At 52.1% G+C, this 11,325-nt stretch overlaps 1 protein-coding gene across 1 annotated transcript in view; it reads left to right on the plus strand.

Moving 5' to 3' along the window:
- Window positions 1-10,602, plus strand: part of LOC141229236 (microtubule-associated serine/threonine-protein kinase 3-like) — a gene marked incomplete at its 5' end in the record, with an annotated part of 51,332 nt that extends 40,730 nt beyond the window's left edge. Inside the window, one exon of the mRNA XM_073667429.1 lies at window positions 10,511-10,602. Coding sequence (XP_073523530.1) covers window positions 10,511-10,602 — 92 coding nt within the window. The remainder of the gene's footprint in view (window positions 1-10,510) is intronic.
- Window positions 10,603-11,325: the final 723 nt, after the last annotated feature.

The following is an 11,325-nucleotide window of genomic DNA, read 5'->3' on the forward strand; positions in this document are numbered from 1 at the left end:
TACAGCGAAAGCCAGCTCTCATATCCTCTGCGATTGTGCGCTTTATCCTCTGCCTGACACCTCCTGCACATTATTGGGTAACATCATACAGGGAAAAAAGTAAATGCCCCCTTACTTGAAGGGGAAATTGGCATAAAGTTTACAAGTAATTATAAAAACTGAAAATGACTGCTGTGTCAGTCTGTGTGTTTTGTGAGTAACTTACAGTTTGGCTGGTACTTTGAAGAGGAAACACACGATGGTATGTGCTGTACTTGAATTTTCAATACCTAAAAGAAATGAGGCAAAAAATAATTTTTCTTAACATCTGTTTACACATATACATAGCAACAATCATCCTTCAACCTTAAAAAATAAGTCCATCTAGTTCAACCCATAGCCTAACATGCTGATCCAGAGGAAGGCAAAAAAAACATGTGGCAAACACTAAGCTCCACATTGGGGAAAAAAATTCCTTCCTGACTCCATACGACAATCAGACTAGTTCCCTGGATCAACACCCTATCAAGGAATCTAGTATACAGTACTGTGCAAATTAATTGGGACAAAGCCAAAAAAAAACATATTTTTGAATATGTAAGAATAAAATGTTATAATGCACTGTTACATACTAATTTTAGTAAGAAATATGTCCTCCTTTAGCAGATATGAGATTTTCAATGCGTTTTGGCATTGATTCTACCAAGTTTTTGCATAAATTCTTCCATTCTTCATCATGGAACCACACTTGTATGGCACTGTTTATCATGCGTTCTTTGGTTGTACAGTCCATTTTGCCAAGACGTCTCTTCACAATGCTCCACAAATTTTCTATAGGATTTAAGTCTGGTGAATTGCCAGGCCAGTCCAGCACTTTTACTTTATTTTCTTCCAGGAATTTCTTCACACACTTGGAATTGTGGCATGGAGAAAAAGTACACTAAACCACTCCTCACAGAAACAAGCTCTCAACTGAAGCTGAGGGGGCAGCTAGCTGTTATTTTCTGACTAAAACCAGTCAAACCACATTTTGTTACTCACGGTTGTACACTCACACCTGTTCAAAAAAGTTAAAACTGGTTTGAATCACTGACTGGTAACCAACTTATGATTTTACTTAAAAAATGCTTTGTCCCAATTAATTTGCACAGCACTGTATATAATCTGTAATATTATACTTATCAAGAAAGGCATCCATGCCCTTCTTAAATGTTAGTAGTGAATCCCTCATTACAACATCATGCGGCAGAGAGTTCCATAGTCTCACTGCTCTTACAATAAAGAATCCGCGTCTGTGATTATCATTAAACCTTCTTTCCTCCAGACGTAGAAGATGCCCCCTTGTCCCCGTCTCAGGCCTCAGAGTAAAAAGATCAGTAGAAAGGTCTTTGTACTGACCCCTCATATACTTGTACATAGTAATAAGATCACCCCTAAGCCTTCGTTTTTCCAAACTAAATAACCCCGAGTGAAATTGATAAGAATGTGTGAGTGATATGCGAATGTACTTGAGAAACACTTACAAGAAAGTCACTGGATCTCTGTTTTGTCTTTCTCCAAGAGCTTCTTGGTCCTGATACATGTTCCATTGATCAAAGCATGAGAGAAGTTCCTGCAGACAAACCCTGAAAAACATAATGCGAGTCAGTTCTGACCAGATTGTCATCTACTTTTCTCAGAACGTCTACTTCTACTTCTCTTAACGTGAGAAAATGGCTGTGGATTTTTAACATTTCTTTTACTTTGTTAGTCCCCTTAGGCAACTTGAAACTGAACGTTAGATCACTTGTCTATATTCAAAAGTACTTTTGCATTGCTACATATAGGAAAAATCACTATTGCCTGTGAAGCCCAACCACAGAATGACAGTGTCATGTAAAGAGAACCTATTATGTCCATGTCCTCAAACACTATTGACGCGCCCACTGGGCAGCGGGGTACTTGCCAACCGGGCCTTGATGGATTTGGGGGATGTCACAGTGGCTGGCCCATTCCGTGACCCAGGGTGGTCAGTCCAAAAATAAAAGGGGGGATAAAAATGTAAACTAAAAAGGGGAAGTAGGGTAGGTTTGTAAATGTTCGTGACGCCACCCGTGGTACCCGGTAATGACTACTGGCGCTGCGACAGTCCTCTGAGGCCGGTGTTCCGGGCAGCTTAGTTGGTGCTACTCTCCACGGATAGAGTAGGCCTCAGGGCAGTGTAGATGTGATGTAGAGTGGTGGTTGGTGCTGTGCCGCGGTAGAAAGAACAGGCAGAGATAGCGGTTGAAGTCATCCGAGTCTTTATTCACTTTTTATCAGCTCAGAGCTTCTCTCTGCTGCGGCCGTCAGGGTGGGGCTCAGCACTTTCCAGGTAGTTCAGGAGCACCTGCCAGGACCCCGCTCTAGTGTGTTCCTCTGTTGCTCAACTTCTCCCGCCGTGTGTTCCCCACTGAGTCCCGTACGGGTGCTGCGATGTCCCTATGGGCAGCGTGTAGTTCCCGGACCGACTGGGCGCCCTTTTTGGTGACTTGTGGTGAGGCTGAGGCGTAAGGCCGGGTCCTTCTGGGTAAACTCAGATTAGGGCATACAGGTGGCGACTCCGCTCCGTCCGTATCCCCCTGGGATCCACATAAGCCTCCGGATTCTTCCGACAGAGACGTGAAGTACAAAGTCATATCGGGGACCGGTTACCCCTCTTCCGGCCGGGTCCCTCTGGCTAGGCCAGAATAAGGTATACAGGTGGTGGCTCTGCTTTGTCCATATCCCCTGGGATCCTTTCGCCTGTGGAGCTTGACTCCTCTGCTCCCCTCCTGGGCCTCCTACTCTCAGGACCCTGACCGAGACAGAGCCTACAGCAACTCTGCCCCGCTCCTCGTCTCGAGGCCTGAGACCGAGGACCGTGGACCCTCAGCTGGCTGCAGCGTTGTGCTGTCTACCGACCAACGACCCACAACCAAAGACAATGATACCAAGATGGCCTCCATATATATATGATCCAGCTAAGTGCTCAAAATAAACGCTTCCTCCACCCTCACTCACTACATGGTTCCCCCTAACTTTGGTTCCCCCCGACTCCTCCAATCCGGCCCGGGGCGGCACTATGGTGCATATAGGCCCCCTTCAGAACTGGAGTGGTGTAGTGTTGAGTGTGTGTTTGGGGTCCTGTGTGGTACTCCATCCTTACCTGGAAGAGGAGATATCACACCCTTAAGTGGGGTGCAATAACTCTGTGGCGACTGAGCCCGCAGGGGCGCCACATTATTGACCTGCAGTGCAGGTTAATAGTATAGAAAGGTGCCCAACTGCTGTACTGAAAGTGCAGCTCATGGGAAAAAAATGGAATTTAAATCATTCCAAGAACCTTTACCGGCCTTCAGTCATACAGGTGTGTACAAAGCGTCTACAATTGCAGCTCATAGCACTGCGAGTGGCTCCTGCAGGCACGTGTGACGCTCACAGTCCTCCCTGGGAAGATGGGGGGGTACTCGGAGCCGGGTCAGATGTTGGGGGATGTAGCCGTGGCCAGGACCCGTTCCGTGCCCAGGGCCGTCACATTAAAAGATTTAATGGGCTTTCAGGGTTGGTGTTAATCGAGTGGTTGTATTGACTACACCACCTTTGGTGCCTGGTGATTCTTCACCAGCTCTGCGTTCAATCCTCTGAAGCGGGATGTAGCAGCAGCAGAAGATGGTACTACTCCCCACAGGCGGAGCAGGGCCTCAGGGCAGAGAGGACAAGAGGATGGGAGCTGTTGTGGAAGATGTTGTGGGGTGTAGTGCGGTGCCGCGTTGCAATAAGAAACCGGAGGCCATAGGGGTAGTCTTCCAAGCTTTACTCACGGTAGAATGCACAGCTGCAAGGCTTCTCCCTGCTCCTCACGGCGCGCTGCGGCCACCAGGACCGGGGGTCCGACAACCTCCAGGTAGTTCAGGTGCTTTGGTCAGGACCCCGCACCAGAGTTTTCCTAGACTTTCCCACTAGGTCCTCTCCTGTCCGTTTGTGGTGCGTGTACTAAGGCCGGGTCTCCCTCTGGACTATGCACAGAACAAGGGTACGGGTGGCGACTCCGCTCCGTTACCCGGTGGGATCCACTGAGCGTCCAGGCTTCTCTGACTAAGACTTGTAGTGACAGAGTCAGATATCGGGGGCCGGTACCCCTTTTGCAGCAGGAATCCCTCAGACTAGGCCAGAATAGTGAGGAAAGGTGGCGTATACCGCTCAGTCTGCATCCCCCTGGGATCCTTTTGCCTGCGGAGCTTTACTCCTCCGCTCCCCTCCAGGCCTTCTTAAGTAAGGACCTTGACCGGGTAGAGACAGCCGTTAACTCTTGCCCGTTCCTCGACACAAGGCCAGAGTTCGAGGACCGTGTCCCCATCAACTGCAGGTTCACACAGAAAGCCACGTTCAGCGATGAAGATCACAATCAAAGACCTTGAACTTAAGATGGCTGGCTATTAAATATGAATTTAGAACGTGTAACCTCTAAGTGTATCCTCCACCCTCACCCACTACTAGGTTCCCCCTTACTTTGGTTCCCCCATCTCCACTTATCCCGGCTGGGGCAGCACCCTGGTGCCTTAAAGCCCCCCTACAGGTGGGAGAGATGTAGTGTTGAATGCAGAGGTGGGGTCCTGACAGCTGCACCATCCTTACCTCGAAGGAGAGATACCACACCTCATTAAAGAGATGCAGTACCCCTGTGGCGACCGAACCCTCAGGGGCGCCACACACGCCCTGGCACTTTGACTGACAGCTGGCTCTACAGTTGATGCACTGCATCGCGAGAGGTCAAATTGCTAGGGTGTGCTTACAGCAGCCACTCACATACTCACATGTATGACTGAAAACCGGCGGTTCTTGTGATGAAGTCTATTTCTCTCTTCTCTTCTCTCAAACAATCCTGCTATTACATATAGACGCTCAAAAAAATTAAAATATCTTCTGGTAACAGCCACCTGGGGGGGGGGCAGCAGCTAAGGGTTTATTTGGATCCAAGGGCCCAAGCTGGGGCTGCCACCCATGTGGCTCTTGTGTGGCGTGCCCCAATATGGAGTCTACGAAAATCTTTACAAATTCAAATGGTACGAAGCAATATAAGATTACTCATACCATCACATGTACCACAGTTGGGGTGATCTACTGTGCAAAATGCCCTTGCAACAGAATATTTGTAGGCCTTACATCAAGAGAACTCCGAAGAAGAACTAGAGAACGCGTCTTGGATATCAAGGCAGCAAAAGAAACTGACAATGTGGATGAGCTCAAGACATTACCGCGTCACTTTAAGAAGTTTCATAACAGTGACCCTTCTGGTCTCCAGGTGAGTGGTTTTGATAAGGTCTACCCAGGCACTAGAGGAGGTAACTGGAAAAAAATCCTGGCACAGAAGGAGGCAAGGTGGATCTGACGCGCCCCCTGGGACATATTCCTTTTTGAGGGGAATACCCGGCACCGGATCAGATGGGGGGTTGTAGTCTCCGAGCGGCTGCGACCCGGCCCGTGCCCAGGGCGTCAAACTCAGTGTTATGTGGCAGTCCTACAGATGTTATTAAGAGTTCTTTTGTGTCTACTACGCCACCCGTTGTGATGCGGTCACTGTGGCCGCCGCTGCAGCAGGGTCCGCTGAGGCTGATGGTGGGTGCGCAGCTTGGTGGGATAACCCCCAACGGGAGGGGTATAGCCTCAGAGGGGACAGGTGCAGAGGATGGGGGTTGTGGTGGTGCAGTGCAGACGGCAATGAAGACAGAGTCGGGTTGTGCAGTTAAGGGTGTTTACTTACTGCAGATGTTGTACTGGTCACTCCAGCTTCGAGTGACCACCCGAGCCGTGCTGCGTCCACCAGGTCCTGGATCCAGCCAACCCCCAAACAAGTCCGCAGCGTGGCCCTGAGCTCTCCTTCTGTCCCGTTCTCTGGCCGTCCCCACCAGTGATCCACCTAGGTCCAGCTCCCTCGGGCCTTCTGTTGGGACACCCTTGGCCTTGGGTTCCCTGACCCTTCATGTGGTGTGCCTTCGGGGTGGATGTGGTGGGTGACCGTGGCAAACGCTGCCCACGGTCTCCGGTCTCTGGCTGGGGAATGTTTTTACCCCCACCAGCTTGGGTTCCGGTACCCTGATGCCGACTCTTCACCCGGGGATTTAAGTTGGGATCTTGGAGTCCTTTTCTGCTGTTTCCCCCTCTGGGTCTCTCTTTCTTCTCCTCTCTCACTCTGGGTCTCTCTTCTCCTCTGCTCCTGACTTTCTCTCTGCATCTGACTTGTTCTCTGCATCTGACCCTGTTCTTAGTTGGTGCCCACCTTATATACACCCTCTATGTGTGAGCTCAGGTGACCAGCACCCAATGAGCTCCTAACTTTACCCAGGCTGCTCCCCCTATCTGCCCCTACACTACTTGGGATGTTCCACCCCCCCTCCCACTCCAGCCAGGAACAGACTCGGTCGTACCTGCACATTTCTAAGTGGGAGTACCGTCGGTCTGCTCCTCGGAAATGGGATGTGTGTAGTGCATGCAGCCTACCGAGCTCAGATCCACACTCCTTCCTTACCCGGGAGTGGAATATCACACCTCTGGGTTGAGGTGCAATACCCCTGTAGCAGCCGAATCCTCAGGGTGCTACATTCCCCCCTGGTAAATCACAGCACGTCCTCGGGCTGTAAGACAAAACACCAAAACATACAAAATTTTTTTTCATAAACATATAAAACATATAAAGCATTATATATATATAAAACTTTTCATATAACATTCTCGTCGTCTCTTGCTCCTCCTCCGGACACTGTGCAACGTGTGTCCGGGAAAAGTGCGACAGTCTCTTAGAAAAACTGGTTTTCTATAAAACCGGTAGGGGGCGCTTTAGGAAGCGCAACTATGTACAAGGGTATGGCCGCTCTCAGTCCTCGGCCAGGTAAAGGGAAGGGAATGGCTGCTCACAGTCCTCAGCCTGTGGGATTAAGGGTAAACGGGTAAACAGTTCACTCATGCTGGTCCCAACGGGGACTATATATATGTAGCAACAGTTTCTTTGGTACCCGGTTGGGTAACTATTTACATCTACTGCTCTGCCGCACTCAACGGCGTCTTCCTCCTGCTCTTTGCTTGTAGCTGGTTGTAACTTCAGACCCGTCCGGGTCCTCTTGCTCCTCCTCCTCGCACCGCAACTCCTCCTCCGTCAGGCGGTGTACGTGGAGGGCGTAAGGTCCTTTAGCACACTTGTGCCGGGTGAAGGTGACCTCGTCTCCGATGTAGAGGTCACGACCTCTGTGCCCCTCCGGCAGATGGGACTCCACATCTCTGCGCGTGACAAAGACGTCGCCGGGGGTGTTGTTGTCTCTGATGAAGCCCCACCCATGCTGCTGGTTGAACTTGATCACTGTTCCGATGGTGCGGGGACAATGCGCTGCACGGGGGTCCCTCCTGGTCCGGCTCTTCTGCTCGGCACTCCGTACTTGGGCCTGTTGCTCCCGGACCCGCCTCTCTCTCCGCTCCCTCGCAAACTCTTCGAGCTGCTGTCGGCAACACTCAGCACGCTCCGCTGCAGCTGCCCTGGTTTCCTGAGTGAACCCCATTAGGTCTTCTCCGGTGGGGTCCCACTCAAATTGGGCTTCTTCCAGAGGAGGCGAGACCCGTGCGACGGGCTTCGGAGCCGGAATCAGGGGCTCACACAAGGGCCCTAGTCTCTGCTGCCGTTCCAGCTCATGGAATTCTTCGGGCCAGATGAAGGGCCGCCCGTCCGGCCATGTGAGCTGGCTGAACAAGTCCTCCCCCAGGTGTGGCACCCTTGGTTTTACGGGCGCGGTGGTGGTGGCGCCCGGATTGCCCAGGCCTTGCGGCCAGGCCTGGGGCACCTGGAAGGTGAAGGGCACCGTTAATACGGCGGCGCCCTGGGCTACCTGGCCTTGCGACCAGGCCGGAGGCTCCGCGGAGGTAGGGGGCGCTGTTGGTGATGCGGCGCCCGGGGGTACTAGGCCTTGCGACCAGGCTGGTGGTATTTCCTGCTTTGTCACGCTCCGGGTCGAGGCGCGTGACGTCACAGGGGTCGCTGCGGCGGCTTCCGGTCGGGGCCTAGTCCATAGCGGTGACATGGCGGCTACGGGCACAGCAGGGGGACTTTCGGGCTCTGCGACGGGGAGCTGGGGCAGGTGGGCGGTTTCCCGGTGTGGGGTATAGGCGTCCCCTTTACCTGCCTCCTTGCGTCCGGCTCCCTTCTCGGCGCCGTCTCCGGCCTTTGGTCCTCCCGCGCCATCCTCAGAGGCGGTCTGTTTCCTCTTCCAGGGTAGCGTGCTCCGTTGACTGGTCTCAGCTTGCTGGGCCATCTCCCGGCTCCATTCCGCCAATATCTCGCGCTGTACCCGGGCCATCCTCCGTGCGAGGCCCTCCAGGGCAGTCTGTGCACACTCCCGGTCTCGGGGGAGCTGTGCAAGGACCTCCACTAGGCCTAGTGGGGTCGTGGTGTCTAGCAGGCTCCTGACCAACGGGTCGGTGCTGCTCTGCTCTTCTTCCAGCAGGCTCCTGGCCAGCGGGCCGGTGCTGCTCTGCTCTCCTTCCTCGGTCTCTAGCAGACTCCTGGCCAGCGGGCCGGTGCTGTTCTGCTTTCTCTCCATCTCCGGGTAAGCTCCTCCGCTACTCCTCTCCAGGCTTCTTGCCTCCGGGTGCGCTCGCTCCAGACTCCTCCAGGCGGCACCCATCTTCGTTCTTTTCTTTCGTCTCCTCCCCCTTCGAGGGCGGTCCCGGGGCAACTCGGTGACTGTCAGCTCCAGGGGTAGTTCTTTCACGCTGACAGACACCTCCAGCATCACAGTCTCTGTTGGTGGGGGCGGTTTCCACTTTTGGCGCCATTTTCTGTCCTGGCCCACGATGGGAGGCGGCCTCTTGCCCTCCTTTGGCACGCCCATAATGGCGTCCGCTGCTCTTCCAAGGCGGGAAATCTTCGGATTTGGCGGGAAGCGTCGCCCAGTGGCGGGAAACTCTGCAGATGGCGGGAACAAGCTGGAAATGGCGGACAATCGGCGGGAAACGACCTGTGATGGGGTCCGATGGCGTGGACCCTCCGGAACCGGCGGGAGACTTCTTTCTGAGGTAAACTTGCACTTTTCTTCAGGCACGCAGTACCCGGGTGTTGTGGGCACGTAATCCTGCCGACTACGCCAAAGTTGACGCGCCCCCTTGGACATATTCCTTTTTGAGGGGAATACCCGGCACCGGATCAGATGGGGGGTTGTAGTCTCCGAGCGGCTGCGACCCGGCCCGTGCCCAGGGCGTCAAACTCAGTGTTATGTGGCAGTCCTACAGATGTTATTAAGAGTTCTTTTGTGTCGACTACGCCACCCGTTGTGATGCGGTCACTGTGGCCGCCGCTGCAGCAGGGTCCGCTGAGGCTGATGGTGGGTGCGCAGCTTGGTGGGATAACCCCCAACGGGAGGGGTATAGCCTCAGAGGGGACAGGTGCAGAGGATGGGGGTTGTGGTGGTGCAGTGCAGACGGCAATGAAGACAGAGTCGGGTTGTGCAGTTAAGGGTGTTTACTTACTGCAGATGTTGTACTGGTCACTCCAGCTTCGAGTGACCACCCGAGCCGTGCTGCGTCCACCAGGTCCTGGATCCAGCCAACCCCCAAACAAGTCCGGAGCGTGGCCCTGAGCTCTCCTTCTGTCCCGTTCTCTGGCCGTCCCCACCAGTGATCCACCTAGGTCCAGCTCCCTCGGGCCTTCTGTTGGGACACCCTTGGCCTTGGGTTCCCTGACCCTTCATGTGGTGTGCCTTCGGGGTGGATGTGGTGGGTGACCGTGGCAAACGCTGCCCACGGTCTCCGGTCTCTGGCTGGGGAATGTTTTTACCCCCACCAGCTTGGGTTCCGGTACCCTGATGCCGACTCTTCACCCGGGGATTTAAGTTGGGATCTTGGAGTCCTTTTCTGCTGTTTCCCCCTCTGGGTCTCTCTTTCTTCTCCTCTCTCACTCTGGGTCTCTCTTCTCCTCTGCTTCTGACTTTCTCTCTGCATCTGACTTGTTCTCTGCATCTGACCCTGTTCTTAGTTGGTGCCCACCTTATATACACCCTCTATGTGTGAGCTCAGGTGACCAGCACCCAATGAGCTCCTAACTTTACCCAGGCTGCTCCCCCTATCTGCCCCTACACTACTTGGGATGTTCCACCCCCCCTCCCACTCCAGCCAGGAACAGACTCAGTCGTACCTGCACATTTCTAAGTGGGAGTACCGTCGGTCTGCTCCTCGGAAATGGGATGTGTGTAGTGCATGCAGCCTACCGAGCTCAGACCCACACTCCATCCTTACCCGGGAGTGGAATATCACACCTCTGGGTTGAGGTGCAATACCCCTGTAGCAGCCGAATCCTCAGGGTGCTACAGATCACTGTGTTGAACACCTTAACCCCCCATGGTCTCAATGAGACAAATAGTTTTGTTTCATTTCTTTAATATTGTTGGGTGGTTCCTAGTGGAGTGCATTGTATTATGGTCATTTTACTTTTACTTTTATATTAATTGTTTTTATTCGTTTATACTTACGTTTTCTTCTTTCCTTCTCTTCTTAGTTCTTTCGCCTGACGTTTGCTATTTTTCAGAGTTGGTCATCTTCTTGAGCGTCATCATCACCAGTGCATTTGAACCTCTTTTTATATTTTAAAGAATTTAAATATCTTCTAGTAATATATGTATAATGTCATGCATTTATGTGCCCCATGCCTTTTTGTTATATAAATATATTTTTCATCTCATCATATTTTTCACTACATATTCACTAGCACAATTGCACTGTATGGGTCATATTATATGATAGGTGTCACACTATCTAACATATATCATAGATATATAATTTTTTCATATGATATATATTCTCCTATAACATTTTCACGTTATTATCTCATATACTTTCCCTGCTATCCTGTTATTAATTTCCAGGGCAGTTCTCTTGTTAGCTAGCACTCACACACCTTTTATCTTTGCCCATGGTTTTCTTCATGCGTTCCACAGTGGAACACACACTGACTTCTCCTTTCCTAGACACGCTCCTTTTTTCCTTCGTGTTCCACAGTGGAACGCACACTGATCTCTCTTTCCCCGGACATGCCTATTACATCACTTCTGCTATATGCAGTCCACCGTGAGACGCACGCCGACGCCGCCTTCCACGGAGGTGCTGCGCTCCATGGAGACGCGGCTCGCCCGAGGAGGTCACGATCGGCTCACTGCAGCATGGCGCCATGCAAATATATACATTCATAGATGTTCGAAATTGACTGCCCAGTATGGACATTTTTGATTGGCCAAATTCCCTTTAAATACTTTACATTCACATTTCAACATTACATCCTCGTCAAAGCCAGTGGCAAAACGCGCGTTGGATCCG

This window comes from Phyllobates terribilis, unplaced genomic scaffold (assembly GCF_046119375.1).
Source record: "Phyllobates terribilis strain yellow unplaced genomic scaffold, ASM4611937v1 Scaffold_464__1_contigs__length_1435170, whole genome shotgun sequence".
NCBI lineage: Eukaryota > Metazoa > Chordata > Amphibia > Anura > Dendrobatidae > Phyllobates > Phyllobates terribilis.